The 22,757-nt window shown below is 62.5% G+C and overlaps 4 protein-coding genes and 1 pseudogene across 4 annotated transcripts; all 5 read left to right on the top strand.

The window, feature by feature from the left end:
• The first annotated feature begins 495 nt into the window (after positions 1-495).
• Positions 496-3,928, top strand: LOC128949995 (class II histocompatibility antigen, B-L beta chain-like). Its single transcript, XM_054294887.1, has 5 exons — positions 496-609; positions 1,078-1,346; positions 1,994-2,278; positions 2,809-2,961; positions 3,648-3,928. Exons 1-5 carry the CDS (start codon positions 521-523, stop codon positions 3,926-3,928), a joined length of 1,077 nt encoding a protein of 358 aa, XP_054150862.1. The 5' UTR covers positions 496-520.
• Positions 3,929-4,250: 322 nt separating this feature from the next.
• On the top strand, positions 4,251-7,776 carry LOC128949980 (class II histocompatibility antigen, B-L beta chain-like; annotated as a pseudogene).
• Positions 7,777-8,917: 1,141 nt separating this feature from the next.
• LOC128949988 (class II histocompatibility antigen, B-L beta chain-like) lies at positions 8,918-11,507 on the top strand. Its single transcript, XM_054294879.1, has 5 exons — positions 8,918-9,028; positions 9,500-9,769; positions 10,417-10,701; positions 11,262-11,368; positions 11,472-11,507. The coding sequence occupies exons 1-5, from the start codon at positions 8,944-8,946 to the stop codon at positions 11,478-11,480; spliced, it is 756 nt and encodes a 251-aa protein (XP_054150854.1). The 5' UTR covers positions 8,918-8,943; the 3' UTR covers positions 11,481-11,507.
• A 1,209-nt stretch (positions 11,508-12,716) lies between these two features.
• On the top strand, positions 12,717-16,924 carry LOC128949994 (class II histocompatibility antigen, B-L beta chain-like). The gene is made up of 5 exons (XM_054294885.1): positions 12,717-12,827; positions 13,304-13,573; positions 15,308-15,592; positions 16,061-16,167; positions 16,859-16,924. Exons 1-5 carry the CDS (start codon positions 12,743-12,745, stop codon positions 16,922-16,924), a joined length of 813 nt encoding a protein of 270 aa, XP_054150860.1. The 5' UTR covers positions 12,717-12,742.
• Positions 16,925-17,432: 508 nt separating this feature from the next.
• LOC128949993 (class II histocompatibility antigen, B-L beta chain-like) lies at positions 17,433-21,474 on the top strand. Its single transcript, XM_054294884.1, has 5 exons — positions 17,433-17,542; positions 18,019-18,291; positions 19,975-20,259; positions 20,824-21,001; positions 21,420-21,474. The coding sequence occupies exons 1-5, from the start codon at positions 17,458-17,460 to the stop codon at positions 21,472-21,474; spliced, it is 876 nt and encodes a 291-aa protein (XP_054150859.1). The 5' UTR covers positions 17,433-17,457.
• Positions 21,475-22,757: the final 1,283 nt, after the last annotated feature.

Here is a 22,757-nt window from a genome sequence, read left to right as displayed (position 1 = left end):
ATCCCGAAAATCGGGGGCAGGGTCAGGGCCAGCAGCGGCAGCAGCCGGGGGAGGCTCCGCGCTCCGTCCATGGCGCTCCGGGCACACCGGGCAGGGTCGGTGCTGCTGCCAGGAACGCGGATCCGAACTGGGGGCACTGGGAACGGGGGAGCAGCAGCCCAAAAAGCGCTCAGGCAATGGGAGAGCGGAGTTTAATGAGGCCGGGTAGAGGGTGTTGGCGGGTAGAGGGTTAATAAATTGAGCTCGCTAAGAAATTCTGGCGAATCAGAGGACGGAGCGGAAAGGAGTCATCAGTTGCTGGGCAGAGGGTCTGGAAATCGGGCTCCAAACGAACCGGCCAATTAGAGAGCGCAAAAATCACTTCGGCCAATTAAAGAGAGGCCAGAAAAAGCCCAACCAATGAAAGCGCGGCCAGAAACCACGCCCGACCAATCAGGGAGCGCGTCCCTCATGACCCCGCGCCGCTCCGGGCTGGTTCTCGCAGTTGAGCGCGGTTGGTTCGGGGCGGCGGTCGCTGGCCATGGGGCTCGGGGCGGCAGCCGGGGCCCTGCTGGTGGCACTGGGGGTGCTGGGAGCCCCCCCGGGTGCGGGCGCGGAGCTCTCGGGTGAGCGGGGGGCGGGAGGCGCTGGGCCAGGGCGGGAGAAGGGGGAAAAGGGGGCGAAGGGGGAGGCCGGAATGGAGGGGGAGGAGAAGGGAACCCCCCAAAGGGAGAGCGGGAGGGGCTGAGGGGTGGGGGGAGGGGAGGGAGGGGTGGGAGAGGGTGGGGAAGGGGGGAAAAGGGGAGGGGGGACCCCAAAACTGAGCCGGAGGGGGCTGGGGATTGGGGATTAGTGGGAAAATGGGGAAATGGGAGCCCAAATGTGATTTGGGGAGCGGCCGGAGGTGGGAGGGGAGAGGATGAGGAAGGGGAAATGGGGGAAGGGCGGCAAAGAGGAAGCGGCAGCGCGGGCAGGAGGGTCCCATGGCGGCCGTGGGGCACAGGGGGTGCGGAGTGGGGATCCGGGGTGGGCCCGGAGCTCTGGGGGTGCTGCTGGGGGTGCTGGGGGGCACCGCTGAGCTGTGTGCTGCACTCACAGGGTGTTCCAGCTCCTGCCAACGTACGAGTGTCACTTCATTAACGGCACGGAGAAGGTGAGGTACGTGCATAGGTGCGTCTACAATCGGAAGCAGAACTTGATGTTCGACAGCGACGTGGGGCACTACGTGGGGTTCACCCCCTATGGGGAGATACGGGCCCGGTACTGGAACAGCAACCCGGTCGTACTGGATCGCAAAAGGACTGCGGTGGACTGGTTCTGCCGGGGGTGGTACGAGAAGCTTACCCCGTTCATCACGGAGCGCCGAGGTGAGCGCGGGGCAGAGCGTGTCCTCTCGGGCCCTGCCCTGCCAGTGACACTGGAGCCCTTGAAAACCTCCATGGGAATCGCCCCAGAGCTCTGAGCCCTCCTTGTGACCGTCCTCGGGGCCCCTTCTCCCTTACAGTGACACCCCCAGTTCCTCCCGGTCACTCCCAGTCCCTCCCAGTGCCCCCATTGGCGTCCATTTCAGCGACGCGTGAAGCTGACGCTTCGCAGCCAATGAGATTTCATCTGTCGCATGACTCCCCTGTTGCCAGGCAGACCCGCAGCTCCGAGTGACCCGCGCTGGACTCGGCCTCCCAGCGCGGCGCGCTTCATTCCCAGTTCCTCCCAGTGCCACCAAAATCCCTCCCAGTGCCATGCCAGTCCCTCCCAGACAATCTCCAATTCCTCCCCAGTCCCTCCCAGTCCATTTCCAGTCTTTTCTCAGTTCACTCCCAGTTCACTCTCAGACGTACACCCTCTCTCCCAGTGCACGCCCATCCCCTCCCATCTCACCAAGTGCTACTCAACTCCATCCCAGTTCCTTCCAGTCTATTCCCAGTCCCTCCCCAGCCCTTTCTTCTCTCTCCCAGCTCTCCCCAGCTGATCCCAGTGTGTCCCCGCTCTCTCTCTCTCTCTCTGTCTCTGCCAGTGCCCCCCAGCGTGTCCATCTCGCTGGTGCCCCCCTCGAGCTCCCAGCCCGGCCCCGGCCGCCTGCTCTGCTCCGTGATGGATTTCTACCCTGCTGCCATCCAGGTGAGGTGGTTCCAGGGCCAGCAGGAGCTGTCGGAGCACGTGGTGGCCACGGACGTGGTGGCCAACGGGGACTGGAGCTACCAGCTGCTGGTGCTGCTGGAAACGCCGCCCCGGCGCGGGTTGAGCTACAGCTGCCAGGTGGAGCACGTCAGCCTGGAGCAGCCGCTGAGGCGGCACTGGGGTACGGGGGAGCCCCTGGGGGCGCTGGCAGAGGCGCTGGGCTGTGCTGGGAGGCACTGGGAGGGAGGTGGAGAGAGGCGGGCTGGGAGTGGGAGAGGGGCTGGGGGCTGGGCAAGGGCTGGGCAGGGGTTTGGGGGATGCTGGGGAGGGTGGGATGGGGTTGGGGGGGTGCTGGTGGGCACTGGGAGGGAGTTTGGGAGCGCTGGTTGTGACTGGGAGGGAATTTGGGGGCGCTGGGTGTGACTGGGAGGGAGTTTGGGGGCGCTGGGTGTGACTGGGAGGGAGTTTAGGGGCGCTGGGTGTGACTGGGAGGGAGTTTGGGGGTCCTGGGGCGCTGGGGGCAACTGGAGGGGACTGTGGGATGCTGAGAGGGACGGGAGGGGCTTTGGTGGCTCCTGTCGAGGCCCAAAAGGGATCGGGGGGAGGTTTCAGGGGGTCCCGGCTGGGCCGGGGGCCACAGGGAGGGCGCTGGGAGGGGCTGGGGGTGTCGGCGAGAGGTTTTGGGGGCGCTGAGCCCTGCGGACCCCGCAGAGATGGCGCCGGACGCCGGCCGCAGCAAGATGCTGACGGGCATCGGGGGCTTGGTCTTGGGCTCGGTCTTCGTGGCGCTGGGGCTCGGCTTCTACGTGCGCAAGAAGGTGAGGGCGGGTGCCGGGGGCGGCGTGGCCGCCGTGGCGGAGCCCCGTGCGCGCTCCCGCCGGGGCCCCCAGCCCGGTGTCACCCCCTTTTCTGTGCCCACAGAGCTCCTGAGGCGGCGGCGGCCGCAGCCCCTCCCCGCGGGCTCGGGCCCGGCCGGGACCCCCCGCTCCGTCCCCGCTGCGCTGATTCTGGGGGGGTCCCGTGTCCCCCCCAGCGCCGCTGGCGCTCTGCCCCCGCCCGGTGCCCGCTGCCAGCGCTCCCAATAAAGCTTCCCAGCTGGGCCCGGAGCCGTTTGTTGGGGGGCGCTGGGGAGGGGTGTGGGGGGGGCGGGGGGCGATGGGACGGATTTGGGCAAAGGGAGGGGGAGAAAGGGTGGGGGCTGGACCCGGGGGGAGCGGGAGGAGGAGGAGGAGGAGGAGGGAGAGGAGGAGAAGGAGAAGGAGAAGGAGAAGGAGAAGGAGAAGGATTTGGTGGGAGTAGAAATGTGGAGGGAGGAGGAGGAACCCAAAGTAAAAGACGGACAGATGAAGTCGACCGGGCAGAGGACGACGACTCGAATCGGATTGAATCTAAAAAATACTTTCCAAGTGTTATAGAAGTAATAAATACAAAAGTTGGTAATTTAGTAAGAATTACTTTGATAGGATTTAGGTTTACACAACTTTAATATAACTTAATTAGTAGTAAGTAATTTCCTTTACACCATTGTTTATAAAACTGTGTTTCTAAAGCTCAGAGGGACAAAGGGATCCGAACAAGAAATTCCAGCGATTCCCAGAACCGGGACCTTCACAAAACCCCACCTTGCCCCCCCAAAATCGGGGGCGGGAGCAGGGTCGGGGCCAGCAGCGGCAGCAGCCGGGGGAGGCTCCGCGCTCCGTCCGTGGCGCTCCGGGCACACCGGGCAGGGTCGGTGCTGCTGCCAGGAACGCGGATCCGAACTGGGGGCACTGAGAACGGGGGAGCAGCAGCCCAAAAAGCGCTCAGGCAATGGGAGAGCGGAGTTGATTGAGGCCGGGTAGAGGGTGTTGGCGGGTAGAGGGTTAATAAATTGAGCTCGCTAAGAAACTCTGGCGAATCAGAAAAAAGACCAGATATGGTCGCTAGTTGCTGGGTAGAGGGTCTGGAAATCGGGCTCCAAACGAACCGGCCAATTGGAGAGGGCAAAAATCACTTCGGCCAATTAAAGAGAGGCCCAAAAAAACCCCAACCAATGAAAGCGCGGCCAAAAACCACGCCCGACCAATCAGGGAGCGCGTCCCTCATGACCCCGCGCCGCTCCGGGCTGGTTCTCGCAGTGGAGCGCGGTTGGTTCGGGGCGGCGGTCGCTGGCCATGGGGCTCGGGGCGGCAGCCGGGGCCCTGCTGGTGGCACTGGGGGTGCTGGGAGCCCCCCGGGTGCGGGCGCGGAGCTCTCGGGTGAGCGGGGGGCGGGAGGCGCTGGGCCAGGGGGGGAGAAGGGGGAAAAGGGGGCGAAGGGGGGAGGCCGGAATGGAGGGGGAGGAGGAGGGGACCCCCCAAAGGGAGAGCGGGAGGGGCTGAGGGGTGGGGGGAGGGGAGGGAGGGGTGGGCGAGGGTGGGGAAGGGGGGACAAAGGGAGGGGAGACCCCAAAACTGAGCGGGAGGGGGCTGGGGATTCGGGGATTAGTGGGAAAATGGGGAAATGGGAGCCCAAAAGTGATTTGGGGAGCGGCCGGAGGTGGGAGGGGAGAGGATGGGGAAGAGGAAATGGGGGAAGGGCGGCAAAGAGGAAGCGGCAGGAGGGCAGGAGGGTCCCATGGCGGCCGTGGGGCACAGGGGATGCTGAGTGGGGATCCGGGGTGGGCCCGGAGCTCTGGGGGTGCTGCTGGGGGTGCTGGGGGGGCACCGCTGAGCTGTGTGCTGCACTCACAGGGGTGTTCCAGGAGCTGGGAACGTCCGAGTGTTACTTCATTAACGGCACGGAGAAGGTGAGGTACGTGCAGAGGTACATCTACAACCGGCTGCAGTACGCGATGTTCGACAGCGAAGTGGGGCACTACGTGGGGTTCACCCCCTATGGGGAGGTGAATGCCAAGCGCTTGAACAGCGACCCGGCTGAACTGGAGTACAGACGAAATGAGGTGGACAGGTACTGTCGGGTCAGCTACGAGGTGTCCACCCCGTTCATCACAGAGCGCCGAGGTCAGCGCGGGGCAGAGCGTGTCCCCTCGGGCCCTGCCCTGCCAGTGACCATCCCAGTCAATCCCAGTCCCTTCCAGTATATTCCCAGTCCCCTGACAGTCCACCCCAGTCCCTCCAAGAATATTCCCAGTGCCATCCAGTCCCTCCCAGCCCATTCCCAGCCCCTGCCAGTCAAGTACAGTCAATCCCAGTCCATTCTCAATCCGTTCCCCGTCCATGCCAGTCCCTCCCAGTCTATTCCCAATTCAATCCCAGTTCACTCTCAGACACCCACCCACTCTCCAAGTAACCCCGATCCCCGCCCACCTCTTTCAGCGCCACCCCACATCCTCCCAGTCTATTCCCAGTCCATCCCAGTCGCTCCCAGACGCTCCTAGTCCTTTCTCAGTCCATCCCAGTTCATTCCCAGTCCCGCCTTGTGCTATCACAGTGCCATCCCACTCATCTCAGCCCGTTCCCATCCTTCCCAGTTTATTCCCAGTGCCTCCCAGTCCCTCCAAGTGTATTCCCAGTCCATCAAGTGCATCCCAGTCCATCACAGTCCGTTTCCATTCGATCGCAGTCCATTTCCAGTCAGCCCCAGTCCCTCCCACTGCCCCCCCCCGCGCCATCATTTCAGCGACGCGTGAAGCCGACGCTTCTCAGCCAATCAGATTGCGTCTCTGTGATGACTCCCCTGTTGCCAGGCAGACCCGCAGCGCGAGTGCCCCGCGCTGGACTCGGCCTCCCAGTGCGGCGCGCTTCATTCCCAGTTCCTCCCAGTGCCACCAAAATCCCTCCCAGTGCCATCCCAGTCTCTCCCAGACCATCTCCAATTCCTCTCCAGTCCCTCCCAGTCCGTTTCCAGTCTCTTCCCAGTTCATTCCCAGTTCACTCTCAGACCTCCACTCTCTCTCCGAGTTCCACCCATTCCCTCCCATCTCTCTCAGTGCAACCCAATAAATCCTAGTCCCTCCCAGTCCACCTCAGTTCATTCCCAGTTCCTCCCAGTCTCATCCAGACCCTCCAAATCAATTCCCAGTCTATTCCCAGTACATTCCCAGTTTATTTCCAGACCTCCACCCTCTGTCCCAGTATCGCCCATGCGCTCCCACTTCTCTCAGTACCACCCAAGTCTGTCCCAGTCTATTCCCAGTGCCTCCCAGTATATTGCCAATGCATCCCACTCCCTCCCAATGCTATTCCCAGTCCTTCCAAGTCCCTCAAAGCTAATTCCCAGTTGATTTCCTGTTCATTCCCAGTTCATTGCCAGACCTGCACCCTCCCTGCAGTGCCCCCCATCCCCACTCACCTCTCCCAGACCTTCCCAATCCACACCACTCCCTCCCATTCCATTCCCCGTTCATCCCATTCCCTTCCCAATCCATTCCGATTCCATTCCCATTCTCTCCCAGTCGAATCCCAGTCCCCCCTATTTCATTCCCAGTCAATCCCAGTCCATCCCAGTCCCCCCCAGTCCATTCCCAGTCCATCCCAGTCCTCCCAGTCCATTCGAGTCCATTCTCAGTCCTTCCCCAGCCCAGCCCTCCCCTCTCTCTCCCACTGCCCCCCAGCTGATCCCAGTGTGTCCCCGCTCTCTCTCTCTCTCTGTCTGTCTCTGCCAGTGCCCCCCAGCGTGTCCATCTCGCTGGTGCCCGCCTCGAGCTCCCAGCCCGGCCCCGGCCGCCTGCTGTGCTCCGTGATGGATTTCTACCCCGCTGCCATCCAGGTGAGGTGGTTCCAGGGCCAGCAGGAGCTGTCGGAGCACGTGGTGGCCACGGACGTGGTGGCCAACGGGGACTGGAGCTACCAGCTGCTGGTGCTGCTGGAAACGCCGCCCCGGCGCGGGCTGAGCTACAGCTGCCAGGTGGAGCACGTCAGCCTGGAGCAGCCGCTGAGGCGGCACTGGGGTACGGGGGAGCCCCTGGGGGCGCTGGCAGAGGCGCTGGGCTGTGCTGGGAGGCACTGGGAGGGAGGTGGAGAGAGGCGGGCTGGGAGTGGGAGAGGGGCTGGGGGCTGGGCAAGGGCTGGGCAGGGGTTTGGGGGATGCTGGGGAGGGTGGGAGGATGGGGCTGGGGGGGTGCTGGTGGGCGCTGGGAGGGAGTTTGGGGGCGCTGGTTGTGACTGGGAGGGAGTTTGGGGGTGCTGGTGGGCACGGGGAGGGAGTTTGGGGGCACTGGGTGTGACTGGGAGGGGGTTTGGGGGTGCTGGGAGTGACTGGGAGGGAGTTTGGGGGTGCTGGGTGTGACTGGGAGGGAGTTTGGGGGTGCTGGGGCGCTGGGTGGCAACTGGGAGGGGGCTGTTGGATGCCGAGAGGGACGGGAGGGGCTTTGGTGGCTCCTGTCGAGGCACAAAAGGGATCGGGGGAGGTTTCAGGGGGTCCTGGCTGGGCCGGGGGCCACAGGGAGGGGGCCGGGAGGGGCTGGGGGTGTTGCCGAGAGGTTTTGGGGGCGCTGAGCCCTGCGGACCCCGCAGAGATGGCGCCGGACGCCGGCCGCAGCAAGATGCTGACGGGCATCGGGGGCTTGGTCTTGGGCTCGGTCTTCGTGGCGCTGGGGCTCGGCTTCTACGTGCGCAAGAAGGTGAGGGCGGGTGCCGGGGGCGGCGTGGCCGCCGTGGCGGAGCCCCGTGCGCGCTCCCGCCGGGGCCCCCAGCCCGGTGTCACCCCCTTTTCTGTGCCCACAGAGCTCCTGAGGCGGCGGCGGCCGCAGCCCCTCCCGGCGGGCTCGGGCCCGGCCGGGACCCCCCGCTCCGTCCCCGCTGCGCTGATTCTGGGGGGGTCCCGTGTCCCCCCCAGCGCCGCTGGCGCTCTGCCCCCGCCCAGTGCCCGCTGCCAGCGCTCCCAATAAAGCTTCCCAGCTGGGCCCGGGGCCGTTTGTTGGGGGGCGCTGGGGAGGGGTGTGGGGGGGCGGGGGGCGATGGGACGGATTTGGGCAAAGGGAGGGGGAGAAAGGGTGGGGGCTGGGCCCGGGGGGAGCGGGAGGAGGAGGAGGAGGAGGAGGAGGAGGAGGAGGAGGAGGAGGATTTGGTGGGAGTAAAAATGTGGAGGGGGGAGGAGGAACCCAAAGAAGAGGAAGGAGAGAAGACGAGGACTGGCCGAAAGAGGACGAACCGAACGGGATTAATTTTAATCAATACGTTTAATATTTTTAATGGTATTAAATCTATAAATTAGTGCTATATTAATGTGAGAATATTATAATGTAGGATTACATAATGTCATTACAATTGAAAAAGTTGTACATAATTTCCTTAACTACAGGGTTAATATAATTTTGTTTCCAAAGCGGAGCGGTACAAAGGGATACGAACAGAAAATTGCAGCAAACCGCAAATGCAGGACCCGCCCAAAAGCCCCTCCCTGGACCCCCAAAATCGGGGGCAGGGTCAGGGCCAGCGGCCGCAGCAGCCGGGGGAGGCTCCGCGCTCCGTCCGTGGCGCTCCGGGCACACCGGGCAGGGTCGGTGCTGCTCCCAGGAGCGCGGATCCAAACTGGGGGCACTGGGAACGGGGAGCAGCACCCCAAAAAGCGCTCAGCCAATGGGAGAGCGGAGTTGAATGAGGCCGGGTAGAGGGTGTTGGCGGGTAGAGGATTAATAAATTGAGCTCCTGAAGAAATTCTGGCGAATCAGAAAAAGGATCGGAAATTGAGTCATCAGTTCCTGGGTAGAGGGTCTGGAAATCGGGCTCCAAACTCACCGGCCAATTAGAGAGCGCAAAAATCACTTCGGCCAATGAAAGAGAGGCCGAAAAAAACTCCAACCAATAAAAGAACTGACAAAACCCACGCCCGACCAATCAGGGAGCGCGTCCCTCATGACCCCGCGCCGCTCCGGGCTGGTTCTCGCAGTGGAGCGCGGTTGGTTCGGGGCGGCGGTCGCTGGCCATGGGGCTCGGGGCGGCAGCCGGGGCCCTGCTGGTGGCACTGGGGGTGCTGGGAGCCCCCCCGGGTGCGGGCGCGGAGCTCTCGGGTGAGCGGGGGGCGGGAGGCGCTGGGCCAGGGGGGGAGAAGGGGGAAAAGGGGGCGAAGGGGGGAGGCCGGAATGGAGGGGGAGGAGGAGGGGACCCCCAAAGGGAGAGCGGGAGGGGCTGAGGGGTGGGGGAGCGGAGGGATGGGTGGGAGAGGGTGGGGAAGGGGGAAAAGGGGAGGGGGCACCCCAAAATGAGCGGGAGGGGGGTGGGGATTGTGGGATTAGTGGGCAAATGGGGAAATGGGAGGCCAAAAGTGATTTGGGGAGCGGCCGGAGGTGTGAGGGGAGAGGATGAGGAAGGGGAAATGGGGGAAGGGCGGCAAAGAGGAAGCGGCAGCGCGGGCAGGAGGGTCCCATGGCGGCCGTGGGGCACAGGGGGTGCGGAGTGGGGATCCGGGGTGGGCCCGGAGCTCTGTGGGTGCTGCTGGGGGTGCTGGGGTGGCACCGCTGAGCTGTGTGCTGCACTCACAGGGGTGTTCCAGCTCCTGCCAACGTACGAGTGTCACTTCATTAACGGCACGGAGAAGGTGAGGTACGTGCATAGGTGCGTCTACAATCGGAAGCAGAACTTGATGTTCGACAGCGAGGTGGGGCACTACGTGGGCTTCACCCCCTATGGGGAGATACGGGCCCGGTACTGGAACAGCAACCCGGTCGTACTGGATCGCAAAAGGACTGCGGTGGACTGGTTCTGCCGGGGGTGGTACGAGAAGCTTACCCCGTTCATCACGGAGCGCCGAGGTGAGCGCGAGGCAGAGCGTGTCCTCTCGGGCCCTGCCCTGCCAGTGACACTGGAGCCCTTGAAAACCTCCATGGGAATCGCCCCAGAGCTCTGAGCCCTCCTTATGACCGTCCTCGAGGCCCCTTCTCCCTTACAGTGACACCCCCAGTTACTCCCGGTCACTCCCAGTCCCTCCCAGTGCCCCCATTGGCGTCCATTTCAGCGACGCGTGAAGCTGACGCTTCGCAGCCAATGAGATTTCATCTCTCGCATGACTCCCCTGTTGCCAGGCAGACCCGCAGCGCAGAGTGCCCCGCGCTGGACTCGGCCTCCCAGTGCGGCGCGCTTCATTCCCAGTTCCTCCCAGTGCCACCAAAATCCCTCCCAGTGCCATGCCAGTCCCTCCCAGACCATCTCCAATTCCTCCCCAGTCCCTCCCAGTCCATTTCCAGTCTTTTCTCAGTTCACTCCCAGTTCACTCTCAGACGTACACCCTCTCTCCCAGTGCACGCCCATCCCCTCCCATCTCACCAAGTGCTACTCAACTCCATCCCAGTTCCTTCCAGTCTATTCCCAGTCCCTCCCCAGCCCTTTCTTCTCTCTCCCAGCTCTCCCCAGCTGATCCCAGTGTGTCCCCGCTCTCTCTCTCTCTCTCTGTCTCTGCCAGTGCCCCCCAGCGTGTCCATCTCGCTGGTGCCCGCCTCGAGCTCCCAGCCCGGCCCCGGCCGCCTGCTGTGCTCCGTGATGGATTTCTACCCCGCTGCCATCCAGGTGAGGTGGTTCCAGGGCCAGCAGGAGCTGTCGGAGCACGTGGTGGCCACGGACGTGGTGGCCAACGGGGACTGGAGCTACCAGCTGCTGGTGCTGCTGGAAACGCCGCCCCGGCGCGGGCTGAGCTACAGCTGCCAGGTGGAGCACGTCAGCCTGGAGCAGCCGCTGAGGCGGCACTGGGGTACGGGGGAGCCCCTGGGGGCGCTGGCAGAGGCGCTGGGCTGTGCTGGGAGGCACTGGGAGGGAGGTGGAGAGAGGCGGGCTGGGAGTGGGAGAGGGGCTGGGGGCCGGGCAAGGGCTGGGCAGGGGTTTAGGGGATGCTGGGGAGGGTGGGATGGGGTTGGGGGGTGCTGGTGGGCACTGGGAGGGAGTTTGGGGGCGCTGGGTGTGACTGGGAGGGAGTTTGGGGGTGCTGGGAGTGACTGGGAGGGAGTTTGGGGGCGCTGGGTGTGACTGGGAGGGAATTTGGGGGCGCTGGGTGTGACTGGGAGGGAGTTTGGGGGCGCTGGGTGTGACTGGGAGGGAGTTTGGGGGTCCTGGGGCGCTGGGGGCAACTGGAGGGGGCTGTGGGATGCTGAGAGGGACGGGAGGGGCTTTGGTGGCTCCTGTCGAGGCCCAAAAGGGATCGGGGGGAGGTTTCAGGGGGTCCCGGCCGGGCCGGGGGCCACAGGGAGGGCGCTGGGAGGGGCTGGGGGTGTCGGCGAGAGGTTTTGGGGGCGCTGAGCCCTGCGGACCCCGCAGAGATGGCGCCGGACGCCGGCCGCAGCAAGATGCTGACGGGCATCGGGGGCTTGGTCTTGGGCTCGGTCTTCGTGGCGCTGGGGCTCGGCTTCTACGTGCGCAAGAAGGTGAGGGCGGGTGCCGGGGGCGGCGTGGCCGCCGTGGCGGAGCCCCGTGCGCGCTCCCGCCGGGGCCCCCAGCCCGGTGTCACCCCCTTTTCTGTGCCCACAGAGCTCCTGAGGCGGCGGCGGCCGCAGCCCCTCCCCGCGGGCTCGGGCCCGGCCGGGACCCCCCGCTCCGTCCCCGCTGCGCTGATTCTGGGGGGGTCCCGTGTCCCCCCCAGCGCCGCTGGCGCTCTGCCCCCGCCCAGTGCCCGCTGCCAGCGCTCCCAATAAAGCTTCCCAGCTGGGCCCGGGGCCGTTTGTTGGGGGGCGCTGGGGAGGGGTCTGGGGGGGCGGGGGGCGATGGGACGGATTTGGGCAAAGGGAGGGAGAGAAAGGGTGGGGGCTGGGCCCGGGGGGAGCGGGAGGAGGAGGAGGAGGAGGAGGAGGAGGAGGAGGAGAAGGAGAAGGAGAAGGAGAAGGAGAAGGAGAAGGAGAAGGAGAAGGAGAAGGAGAAGGAGAAGGAGAAGGAGAAGGATTTGGTGGGAGTAGAAGTGTGGAGGGAGGAGGAAGAACCCAAACAAGGGGGAGGAGAGAGGAAGAGGACCGGCCCAAAGAGCACGAACCTAAAGGGATTATTTTAATCAATACATTTGATAATTTTAGTGTTATTAAATCTATAAATTAGTGCTATAATAATGTTACAATATTATAATGTAGGTTTACATTATTTCATTGCAATTGAAATAGTAGTAAATAATTTCCTTGACTACAGTGTTAATATAATTGTGTTTCCAAAGCGGAGGGCTAAAAAGGGATACGAACAGAAAATTCCAGCGCACCGCAAATGCGGGACCCCCCCATAAACCTCTCCCCGGACCCCCCCAATATCGGAGGCAGGCTCAGGGCCAGCAGCGGCAGCAGCCGGGGGAGGCTCCGCGCTCCGTCCGTGGCGCTCCGGGCACACCGGGCAGGGTCGGTGCTGCTCCCAGGAACGCGGATCCGAACTGGGGGCACTGGGAACGGGGGAGCAGCAGCCCAAAAAGCGCTCAGCCAATGGGAGAGCGGAGTTTAATGAGGCCGGGTAGAGGGTGTTGGTGGGTAGAGGCTAAAAAAATTTAGCTCGCTAAGAAATTCTGGCGAATCAGAAAAAGGGGCTTAAATGAGTCACGAGTTGCTGGGTAGAGGGCCTGAAAATCGGGCTCCAAACAGAACCGGCCAATTAGAGAGCGCAAAAATCACTTCGGCCAATTAAAGAGAAGCCAAAAAAAACCCCAACCAATGAAAGCGCTGCCAGAACCACGCCCGACCAATCAGGGAGCGCGTCCCTCATGACCCCGCGCCGCTCCGGGCTGGTTCTCGCAGTGGAGCGCGGTTGGTTCGGGGCGGCGGTCGCTGGCCATGGGGCTCGGGGCGGCAGCCGGGGCCCTGCTGGTGGCACTGGGGGTGCTGGGAGCCCCCCCGGGTGCGGGCGCGGAGCTCTCGGGTGAGCGGGGGGCGGGAGGCGCTGGGCCAGGGGGGGAGAAGGGGGAAAAGGGGGCGAAGGGGGGAGGCCGGAATGGAGGGGGAGGAGGAGGGGACCCCCCAAAGGGAGAGCGGGAGGGGCTGAGGGGTGGGGGAGGGGAGGGAGGGGTGGGAGAGGGTGGGGAAGGGGGAAAAGGGGAGGGGGGACCCCAAAACTGAGCGGGAGGGGGCTGGGGATTGGGGGATTAGTGGGCAAATGGGGAAATGGGAGCCCAAAAGTGATTTGGGGAGCGGCCGGAGGCGGGAGGGGAGAGGATGTGGAAAGGGAAATGGGGGAAGGGCGGCAAAGAGGAAGCGGCAGGGCGGGCAGGAGGGTCCCATGGCGGCCGTGGGGCACAGGGGGTGCGGAGTGGGGATCCGGGGTGGGCCCGGAGCTCTGCGGGTGCTGCTGGGGGTGCTGGGGGGGCACCCGCTGAACTCTGTGTGCTGCACTCACAGGGGTGCTCCAGTTCATGGGAAAGGTCGAGTGTTACTTCATTAACGGCACGGAGAAGGTGAGGTACGTGCAGAGCCTCATCTACAACCGGGAGCTTTTCATGATGTTCGACAGCGACGTGGGGCTGTGGGTGGGGTTCACCTCCTTGGGGGAGATGAATGCCAGGCGCTTGAACAGCGATCCGGCTGAACTGGAGCACAGACGGGCTCGAGTGGACACGTACTGCCGGCCAAACTACGAGGCGTCCCGCCCGTTCATCACGGAGCGCCGAGGTGAGCGCTGGGCAGAGCGTGTCCCCTCGGGCCCTGCCCTGCCTGTGACCATCCCAGTCAATCCCAGTCCCTCCCAGTCCCTTCCTGTATATTCCCAGACCCTCCCACACCTTTTCACGTCCCGTCCAAATCCATTCCAGTCCATCCCCAGTCCATCCCAGTGTCTTCCAATTCCTCCCATTCCCTCCAGTCCATCCCTAGTCCCTCCCAGTCCATTCCCAGTTCATTCCCAGTTCTTTCTCTGACTTCCACACTCTCTCCCTTTGCTGTGTACCCCTCCCATCTTTCTCGGTGCCACTCCAGTCCTTCCCAGTTCCTACCAGTCCATTCCAGTCCCACCCACCCCCAACAACTCAATTCCCAGTGTATTCTGAGTTCATTCCCAGTTCAATCTCAGATCTTCTCCCACGCTCACAGTAACCCTCATCCACACCCACCTCTCTCAGTGCCACCCCAGTTCCTCCCAGTCTATTCCCAGTCCATCCCAGTCGCTACCAGTCCTTTTCTAGTCAATCCCAGTTCATTCCCAGTCCTGCCTTGTGCCATCCCACTCATATTCAGCCCATTCCCAGCCCATTCCCATCCCTCCCAGTTCATTCCCAGTGCCTCCCATTCCATCCAAGCGTATTCCCAGTTCATCAAGTAAATCACAGTCCCTCCCAGTCCATCCCAGTCCATTTCCAGTCCATCCCAGTCACTCCCTGTTCCCCCCCGCGCGTGCAATTCAGCGACGCGTGAAGCGGACGCTTCTCAGCCAATGGGATCGCTTCTCTGCGATGACTCCCCGGTTGCCAGGCAGACCCGCAGCGCCGAGTGCCCCGCGCTGGACTCGGCCTCCCAGTGCCGCGCACTTCATTCCCAGTTCCTCCCAGTGCCACCAAGATCCCTCCCAGTGCCATCCCAGACCTTCCCAGACCATCTCCAATTCCTCTCCAGTCCCTCCCAGTCCATTTCCAGTGTCTTCCCAGTTCATTCCCAGTTCACTCTCAGACCTCCACCCTCTCTCCCAGTCTATCCCCAGTCCCTCACAGTCCGTTCCTTGTCCCTCCCAGTCCTCCCCAGTCCCACCCAGAACCTCCAAATCCATTCCCAGTCTATTCCCAGTTCATTCCCAGTTTATTTCCAGACCTCCACCCTCTGTCCCAGTACCCCCATCCCCTCCCACTTCTCTCAGTACCACCCAAGTCTGTCCCAGTCTATTCCCAGTGCCTCCCAGTATATTGCCATACAATCCCAGTCCCTCCAATGATATTCCCAGTCCTTCCAACTCCCGTAAAACTAATTCCCAGTTGATTTCCTGTTCATTCCCAGATCATTGCCAGACCTGCACCCTCCCTGCAGTGCCCCTATTCCCCACTCATCCCTACCAGACCTTCCCAATCCACACCAGTCCCTCCCCATCCACTTCCAGTTCATACCAGTTCATACTGCCCCCCCGTCCATCCCCAATCAATGTCTGTCCATCCCTGGTGCACCTCAGTAGATTCCCAGCCCCTCTCCATCAATTAGGAGTAAACCCCAAGTCCATTCTTGCTCCAGCCAAAGCCATCCCAGTCCCTCCCAGCCCATTCCCAGTCTCTCCCAGTCCCTCCCAGTCCATTCCCAGTCCCTCCCATTCCATTCCCAGTCCCTCCCCAGCCCAGCCCAGCCCAGCCCTCCCCTCTCTCTCCCAGTGCCCCCCAGCTGATCCCAGTGTGTCCCCTCTCTCTCTCTCTCTCTCTCTGTCTCTGCCAGTGCCCCCCAGCGTGTCCATCTCGCTGGTGCCCCCCTCGAGCTCCCAGCCCGGCCCCGGCCGCCTGCTGTGCTCCGTGATGGATTTCTACCCTGCTGCCATCCAGGTGAGGTGGTTCCAGGGCCAGCAGGAGCTGTCGGAGCACGTGGTGGCCACGGACGTGGTGGCCAACGGGGACTGGAGCTACCAGTTGCTGGTGCTGCTGGAAACGCCGCCCCGGCGCGGGCTGAGCTACAGCTGCCAGGTGGAGCACGTCAGCCTGGAGCAGCCGCTGAAGCGGCACTGGGGTACGGGGGAGCCCCTGGGGGCGCTGGCAGAGGCGCTGGGCTGTGCTGGGAGGCACTGGGAGGGAGGTGGAGAGAGGCGGGCTGGGAGTGGGAGAGGGGCTGGGGGCTGGGCAAGGGCTGGGCAGGGGTTTGGGGGGTGCTGGGGAGGGTGGGGTGGGGTTGGGGGGGTGCTGGTGGGTACTGGGAGGGAGTTTAGGGGTGCTGGGTGTGACTGGGAGGGAGTTTGGGGGTCCCGGGTGTGACTGGGAGGGAGTTTGGGGGTCCTGGGGCGCTGGGGGGCAACTGGGAGGGGGCTGTGGGATGCTGAGAGGGACGGGAGGGGCTTTGGTGGCTCCTCTCGAGGCCCAAAAGGGATCGGGGGGAGGTTTCGGGGGTCCCGGCTGGGCCGGGGCCACAGGGAGGGCGCTGGGAGGGGCTGGGGGTGTCGGCGAGAGGTTTTGGGGGCGCTGAGCCCTGCGGACCCCCCAGAGATGGCGCCGGACGCCGGCCGCAGCAAGATGCTGACGGGCATCGGGGGCTTGGTCTTGGGCTCGGTCTTCGTGGCGCTGGGGCTCGGCTTCTACGTGCGCAAGAAGGTGAGGGCGGGTGCCGGGGGCGGCGTGGCCGCCGTGGCGGAGCCCCGTGCGCGCTCCCGCCGGGGCCCCCAGCCCGGTGTCACCCCCTTTTCTGTGCCCACAGAGCTCCTGAGGCGGCGGCGGCCGCAGCCCCTCCCCGCGGGCTCGGGCCCGGCCGGGACCCCCCGCTCCGTCCCCGCTGCGCTGATTCTGGGGGGGTCCCGTGTCCCCCCCAGCGCCGCTGGCGCTCTGCCCCCGCCCAGTGCCCGCTGCCAGCGCTCCCAATAAAGCTTCCCAGCTGGGCCCGGGGCCGTTTGTTGGGGGGCGCTGGGGAGGGGTCTGGGGGGACGGGGGGCGATGGGACGGATTTGGGCAAAGGGAGGGGGAGAAAGGGTGGGGGCTGGGCCCGGGGGGAGCGGGGGGAGGAGGAGGAGGAGGAGGAGGAGGAGGAGGAGGATTTGGTGTGAGTAGAAATGTGGAGGGAGGAGGAGGAATCCAAACAAGAGGAGGTAGAGAGGAAGAGGGCCGGCCGAAAGAGCACGAACTGAATGGGATTAATTTTAATCAGTTTAATATTTTTAGAAGTATTAAATCTATATATTAGTGCTATAATAATGTTACAATATTATAATGTAGCTTTACATAATTTCATTACAATTTAAATAGTAGTAATTTCCTTGACTACAGTGTTAATATAATTGTGTTTCCAAAGCGGAGCGGTACAAAGGAATACGAACAGAAAATTGCTGCAAACCGCAAATGCAGGACTGGCCCATAAACCTCTCCCTGGACCTCCAAAATCGGGGGCAGGGTCAGGGCCAGCAGCGGCAGCAGCCGGGGGAGGCTCCGCGCTCCGTCCGTGGCGCTCCGGGCACACCGGGCAGGGTCGGTGCCGCTCCCAGGAACGCGGATCCCAACTGGGGGCACTGGGAACGGGGAGCAGCACCCCAAAAAGCGCTCAGCCAATGGGAGAGCGGAGTTTAATGATGGCGGGTAGAGGGTGTTGGCGGGTAGAGGGTTAAAAAATTGAGCTCGCCAAGAAACACTGGCCAATCAGAAAAAAGATCGGAACGGAGTCATCAGTTGCTGGGTAGAGGGTCTGAAAATCGGGCTCCAAACAGAACCGGCCAATTAGAGAGCGCAAAAATCACTTCGGCCAATTCAAGAGAGGCCAAAAAAACTTCCAACCAATGAAAGCGCAGCCAGAAACCACGCCCGACCAATCAGGGAGCGCGTCCCTCATGACCCCGCGCCGCTCCGGGCTGGGTCTCGCACTCCAGCGCGGTTGGTTCGGGGCGGCGGTCGCTGGCCATGGGGCTCGGGGCGGCAGCCGGGGCCCTGCTGGTGGCACTGGGGGTGCTGGGAGCCCCCCCGGGTGCGGGCGCGGAGCTCTCGGGTGAGCGGGGGGCGGGAGGCGCTGGGCCAGGGGTGGAGAAGGGGGAAAAGGGGGCGAAGGGGGGAGCCCGGAACGGAGGGGGAGGAGGAGGGGACCCCCAAAGGGAGAGCGGGAGGGGCTGAGGGGTGGGGGGAGGGGAGGGAGGGGTGGGAGAGGGTGGGGAAGGGGGAAAAAGGGGAGGGGGCACCCCAAAAGTGAGCGGGAGGGGGGCTGGGGATTGGGGGATTAGTGGGAAAATGGGGAAATGGGAGCCCAAAAGTGATTTGGGGAGCGGCCGGAGGTGGGAGGGGAGAGGATGAGGAAGGGGAAATGGGGGAAGGGCGGCAAAGAGGAAGCGGCAGGGCGGGCAGGAGGGTCCCATGGCGGCCGTGGGGCACAGGGGGTGCGGAGTGGGGATCCGGGGTGGGCCCGGAGCTCTGCGGGTGCTGCTGGGGGTGCTGGGGGGGCACCGCCTGAGCTGTGCGCTGCACTCACAGGGGTGTTCCAGTTCCTGGGAACGTACGAGTGTCACTTCATTAACGGCACGGAGAAGGTGAGGTACGTGGTGAGGGCCATCTACAACCGGCAGCAGGTCGTGATGTTCGACAGCGACGTGGGGCACTTCGTGGGGTTCACCCCCTTTGGGGAGATGAATGCCAAGTACTGGAACAGCGACCCGGCTGAACTGGAGTACAGACGAAATGAGGTGGACAGGTACTGCCGGCACAACTACGCGATTTATGCCCATTTCGCCACTGTGGAGCGCCGAGGTGAGCGTGGGGCAGAGCGTGTCCCCTCGGGCCCTGCCCTGCCAGTGACCATCCCAGTCAATTCCAGTCCCTACCAACCCATTCCCAGTCCATCTCCTTCAATCCCAGTCCTTCTCAGTCTGTCCCAGTCCATTCCCAGCTAACTCTCCGACTTCCACCCTCTCTCCCAGTGCCGAGTGCCTCTCCCATCTTTCTCAGTGCCCCTCTCGTCCTTCCCTGTTCATCCCAGTTCGTCCCAGTCCCACCCAGACCCCTCAAGTCAATTCAAAATCGATTCACACTTCAATCCCAGTTCAATCTCAGATCTCAACCCTCTCTCTCAGAAACCCCCGTCCCCTCCCACCTCTCTCAGTGCCTTCCCAGTTCCTCCCAGTCTATTCCCAGTCTATCCCAGTCGCTCCCAGTCGATCCTAGTCCTTTCCCAGTCCATCCCAGTCGCTCCCAGTCCCGCCTTGTGCCATCCCAGTGCCATCCCACTCATATTCAGCCCATTCCCAGTCCATTCGCCATCCCTCCCAGTTCATTCTCAGTGCCTCCCTGTCCCTCCAAGTGTATTCCCAGCACATCAAATCCATCCCAGTCCCTCCAAGTCCATCCCTGTCCATTTCCAGTCCATCCGAATCCCTCCCGGTGCCCACCCGCGCGTCCATTTCAGCGACGCGTGAAGCTGACGCTTCTCAGCCAATCAGATCGCGTCTCTCTGATGACTCCCCTGTTGCCAGGCAGACCCGCAGCGCCGAGTGCCCCGCGCTGGACTCGGCCTCCCAGCGCCGCGCGCTTCATTCCCAGTTCCTCCCAGTGCCACCAAAATCCCTCCCAGTGCCATCCCAGTCCCTCCCAGACCATCTCCAATTCCTCTCCAGTCCCTCCCAGTCCGTTTCCAGTCTGTTCCCAGTTCATTCCCAGTTCACTCTCAGACTTCCCCCCTCTTTCACAGTTCCCTCCATTGCTTCCCATCTCTCTCAGAGCCAACCCAATAAATCCCAGTCCCTCCCAGTCCATCCCAGTTCATTCCCAATCCCTCCCAGTCCACTCCAGTCCCACCCAGACCCTCCAAATCCATTCCCAGTTCATTCCCAGTTTATTTCCAGACCTCCACCCTCTGTCCCAGTACCCCCATCCCCTCCCACTTCTCTCAGTACCACCCAAGTCTGTCCCAGTCTATTCCCAGTGCCTCCCAGTATATTGCCATACCATCCCAGTCCCTCCCAATGATATTCCCAGTCCTTCCAACTCCCTTAAAACTAATTCCCAGTTGATTTCCTGTTCATTCCCAGATCATTGCCAGACCTGCACCCTCCCTGCAGTGCCCCTCATCCCCACTCATCCCTACCAGACCTTCCCAATCCACACCAGTCCCTCCCCATCCACTTCCAGTTCATACCAGTTCATACCGCCCCCCCGTCCATCCCCAATCAATGTCTGTCCATCCCTGGTGCACCCCAGTAGATTCCCAGCCCCTCTCCATCAATTAGGAGTAAACCCCAAGTCCATTCTTGCTCCAGCCAAAGCCATCCCAGTCCCTCCCAGCCCATTCCCAGTCCCTCCCAGTCCCTCCCAGTCCATTCCCAGTCCCTCCCATTCCATTCCCAGTCCCAGCCCAGCCCTCCCCTCTCTCTCCCAGTGCCCCCCAGCTGATCCCATTGTGTCCCCACTCTCTCTCTCTCTCTCTGTCTCTGCCAGTGCCCCCCAGCGTGTCCATCTCGCTGGTGCCCGCCTCGAGCTCCCAGCCCGGCCCCGGCCGCCTGCTCTGCTCCGTGATGGATTTCTACCCTGCTGCCATCCAGGTGAGGTGGTTCCAGGGCCAGCAGGAGCTGTCGGAGCACGTGGTGGCCACGGACGTGGTGGCCAACGGGGACTGGAGCTACCAGTTGCTGGTGCTGCTGGAAACGCCGCCCCGGCGCGGGCTGAGCTACAGCTGCCAGGTGGAGCACGTCAGCCTGGAGCAGCCGCTGAAGCGGCACTGGGGTACGGGGGAGCCCCTGGGGGCGCTGGCAGAGGCGCTGGGCTGTGCTGGGAGGCACTGGGAGGGAGGTGGAGAGAGGCGGGCTGGGAGTGGGAGAGGGGCTGGGGGCTGGACAAGGGCTGGGCAGGGGTTTGGGGGATGCTGGGGAGGGTGGGGTGGGGTTGGGGGGGTGCTGGTGGGCACTGGGACGGAGTTTGGGGGTGCTGGGTGTGACTGGGAGGGAGTTTGGGGGCGCTGGGTGTGATTGGGAGGGAGTTTGGGGGTGCTGGGTGGGCACTGGGAGGGAGTTTGGGGGCGCTGGGTGTGACTGGGAGGGAGTTTGGGGGTGCTGGGAGTGACTGGGAGGGAGTTTGGGGGTCCTGGGGCGCTGGGGCGCAACTGGGAGGGGGCTGTGGGATGCTGAGAGGGACGGGAGGGGCTTTGGTGGCTCCTGTTGAGGCCCAAAAGGGATCGGGGGGAGGTTTCAGGGGGTCCTGGACGGGCCGAGGGCCACAGGGAGGGCGCTGGTAGGGGCTGGGGGTGTCGGCGAGAGGTTTTGGGGGCGCTGAGCCCTGCGGACCCCCCAGAGATGGCGCCGGACGCCGGCCGCAGCAAGATGCTGACGGGCATCGGGGGCTTGGTCTTGGGCTCGGTCTTCGTGGCGCTGGGGCTCGGCTTCTACGTGCGCAAGAAGGTGAGGGCGGGTGCCGGGGGCGGCGTGGCCGCCGTGGCGGAGCCCCGTGCGCGCTCCCGCCGGGGCCCCCAGCCCGGTGTCACCCCCTTTTCTGTGCCCACAGAGCTCCTGAGGCGGCGGCGGCCGCAGCCCCTCCCCGCGGGCTCGGGCCCGGCCGGGACCCCCCGCTCCGTCCCCGCTGCGCTGATTCTGGGGGGGTCCCGTGTCCCCCCCAGCGCCGCTGGCGCTCTGCCCCCGCCCAGTGCCCGCTGCCAGCGCTCCCAATAAAGCTTCCCAGCTGGGCCCGGGGCCGTTTGTTGGGGGGCGCTGGGGAGGGGTCTGGGGGGGCGGGGGGCGATGGGACGGATTTGGGCAAAGGGAGGGGGAGAAAGGGTGGGGGCTGGGCCCGGGGGGAGCGGGGGGAGGAGGAGGAGGAGGAGGAGGAGGAGGAGGAGGAGGAGGAAGAGCAGCAGCACCAGAACCCCGCGATTTCCCCGCCCCCCCCCCCAGAGCTGCAGCCTCCCCGGCCCCGTCAGCATCGCCCCCTCCCCACATCCCGCAGTGAGGGGAGAGGGGGAGCTCAGCCCTTATTAAAAATCACTAATTAATATAAAATAACTAAGAAAATTTTTATTTTCACAACACTTTTTAAAATATATCAATATAATAGCAATAGTAATGGTAATAATAATAATTTAATTCTAGTTTTCCTAAATTACTTTATTATTTAAGAACTTTAGATATATTAATCTTTATATTCATAATAATTTTAATAGTGATTTTAATTTCATAACTAAAAAATTTAATACTTTAAATAAATATAATTAATTAATTTTTAATAATAATTCGATTTAATTAAATATAGGAGTGCCTAATATATTAATTTTGTATTACTAAAATTTATTTAATATATGGAAACATCTCTATAATTAACATTTACATAATCTTTAAATAATTTTTAAAGTGCTTAATACTTCCCTTGCCCCCTCGTTAATACAATTGTTTTTCTGTCCCGCTCCCTCCTCACGGCCGCGTTCCCTGACGGTTCCTGGGGGATCTCAGAGCGCAAAACCCGACACGGCCCGGGGGGGTTTGCAGTGAGAATCCAAACAAATGCAAATTTATTGAAACAACCGCAGCAAAACGCGCTGGGGAGGAATTGGGGGGAAAAAGGGAAAATAAGGAGAAGAGAGAGGGAGAGAAAAGAAAATGTAGAACAGCGAAATTCTTCGGTGTGCAGCCCGTGGAATTCACCAGGTCCCGTCCGGGGAGATTTTGGGCACCCCTGCCCCCTCAAAATCCCGGGGACAAGGGGGCTTAGGAACATCCAGAGCCCCAAAATCCTGGAGAAAGAGGAATTGGGAATTTTCAGTTCCCCAAATTTTGTGTACAGGGGGGTTTGGGCGCTCCCAGATCCCCAAAATCCCGGGGACAAGGGGGTTTAGGAACATCGAGACGCCCAAAACCCTGGGAAAAGAGGAATTGGGAATTTTCAGTTCCCCAGATTTTGGGTACAGGGGGGTTTGGGCACTCCCAGATCCCCAAAATCCCGGTGACAAGGGGGTTTAGGAACATCCAGACTCACAAAATCCTGGAAAAAGAGGAATTGGGAATTTTCAGTTCCCCAAATTTTGGTACAGGGCCGTTTTGACACTCCCAGCCCCTCCCCAGTTTTGGGTACAGGGGGGTTTGGGCACTCCCAGATCCCCAAAATCCCGGGGGAAAGGGGGTTTAGGAACATCCAGACCCCCAAAATCCCCGGGAAAAGCGGATTTGGGAACATTGAGTTCCCCAGATTGTGGGTACAGGGGGTTAGGCACACCCAGACTCCAAAAATCCTGGAAAATA

The sequence above is a fragment of the Melozone crissalis genome, unplaced genomic scaffold (assembly GCF_028551555.1).
Source record: "Melozone crissalis strain CALT ecotype California unplaced genomic scaffold, PUWL_Pcris_2 ptg000363l_1, whole genome shotgun sequence".
In the NCBI taxonomy this organism is placed as follows: Eukaryota; Metazoa; Chordata; class Aves; order Passeriformes; family Passerellidae; genus Melozone; species Melozone crissalis.
The sequence above is the reverse complement of the archived record's forward strand: the minus strand, read 5'-3'. Positions and strand labels throughout refer to the sequence as shown.

Bases quoted from the DNA above. Each gene is read 5' to 3' on its own strand.
- LOC128949995 (XM_054294887.1), top strand. From the start codon at position 521: ATGGGGCTCGGGGCGGCAGCCGGGGCCCTGCTGGTGGCACTGGGGGTG. The intron at 1,347-1,993 runs GTGAGCGCGGGG...TGTCTCTGCCAG, and splicing joins GTTCATCACGGAGCGCCGAG to TGCCCCCCAGCGTGTCCATC. The intron at 2,279-2,808 runs GTACGGGGGAGC...CGGACCCCGCAG, and splicing joins GCCGCTGAGGCGGCACTGGG to AGATGGCGCCGGACGCCGGC.
- LOC128949993 (XM_054294884.1), top strand. From the start codon at position 17,458: ATGGGGCTCGGGGCGGCAGCCGGGGCCCTGCTGGTGGCACTGGGGGTG. The intron at 17,543-18,018 runs GTGAGCGGGGGG...CTGCACTCACAG, and splicing joins TGCGGGCGCGGAGCTCTCGG to GGGTGTTCCAGTTCCTGGGA. The intron at 20,260-20,823 runs GTACGGGGGAGC...CGGACCCCCCAG, and splicing joins GCCGCTGAAGCGGCACTGGG to AGATGGCGCCGGACGCCGGC.
- LOC128949994 (XM_054294885.1), top strand. From the start codon at position 12,743: ATGGGGCTCGGGGCGGCAGCCGGGGCCCTGCTGGTGGCACTGGGGGTG. The intron at 13,574-15,307 runs GTGAGCGCTGGG...TGTCTCTGCCAG, and splicing joins GTTCATCACGGAGCGCCGAG to TGCCCCCCAGCGTGTCCATC. The intron at 16,168-16,858 runs GTGAGGGCGGGT...GTGTTTCCAAAG, and splicing joins GCTTCTACGTGCGCAAGAAG to CGGAGCGGTACAAAGGAATA.
- LOC128949988 (XM_054294879.1), top strand. From the start codon at position 8,944: ATGGGGCTCGGGGCGGCAGCCGGGGCCCTGCTGGTGGCACTGGGGGTG. The intron at 9,029-9,499 runs GTGAGCGGGGGG...CTGCACTCACAG, and splicing joins TGCGGGCGCGGAGCTCTCGG to GGGTGTTCCAGCTCCTGCCA. The intron at 10,702-11,261 runs GTACGGGGGAGC...CGGACCCCGCAG, and splicing joins GCCGCTGAGGCGGCACTGGG to AGATGGCGCCGGACGCCGGC.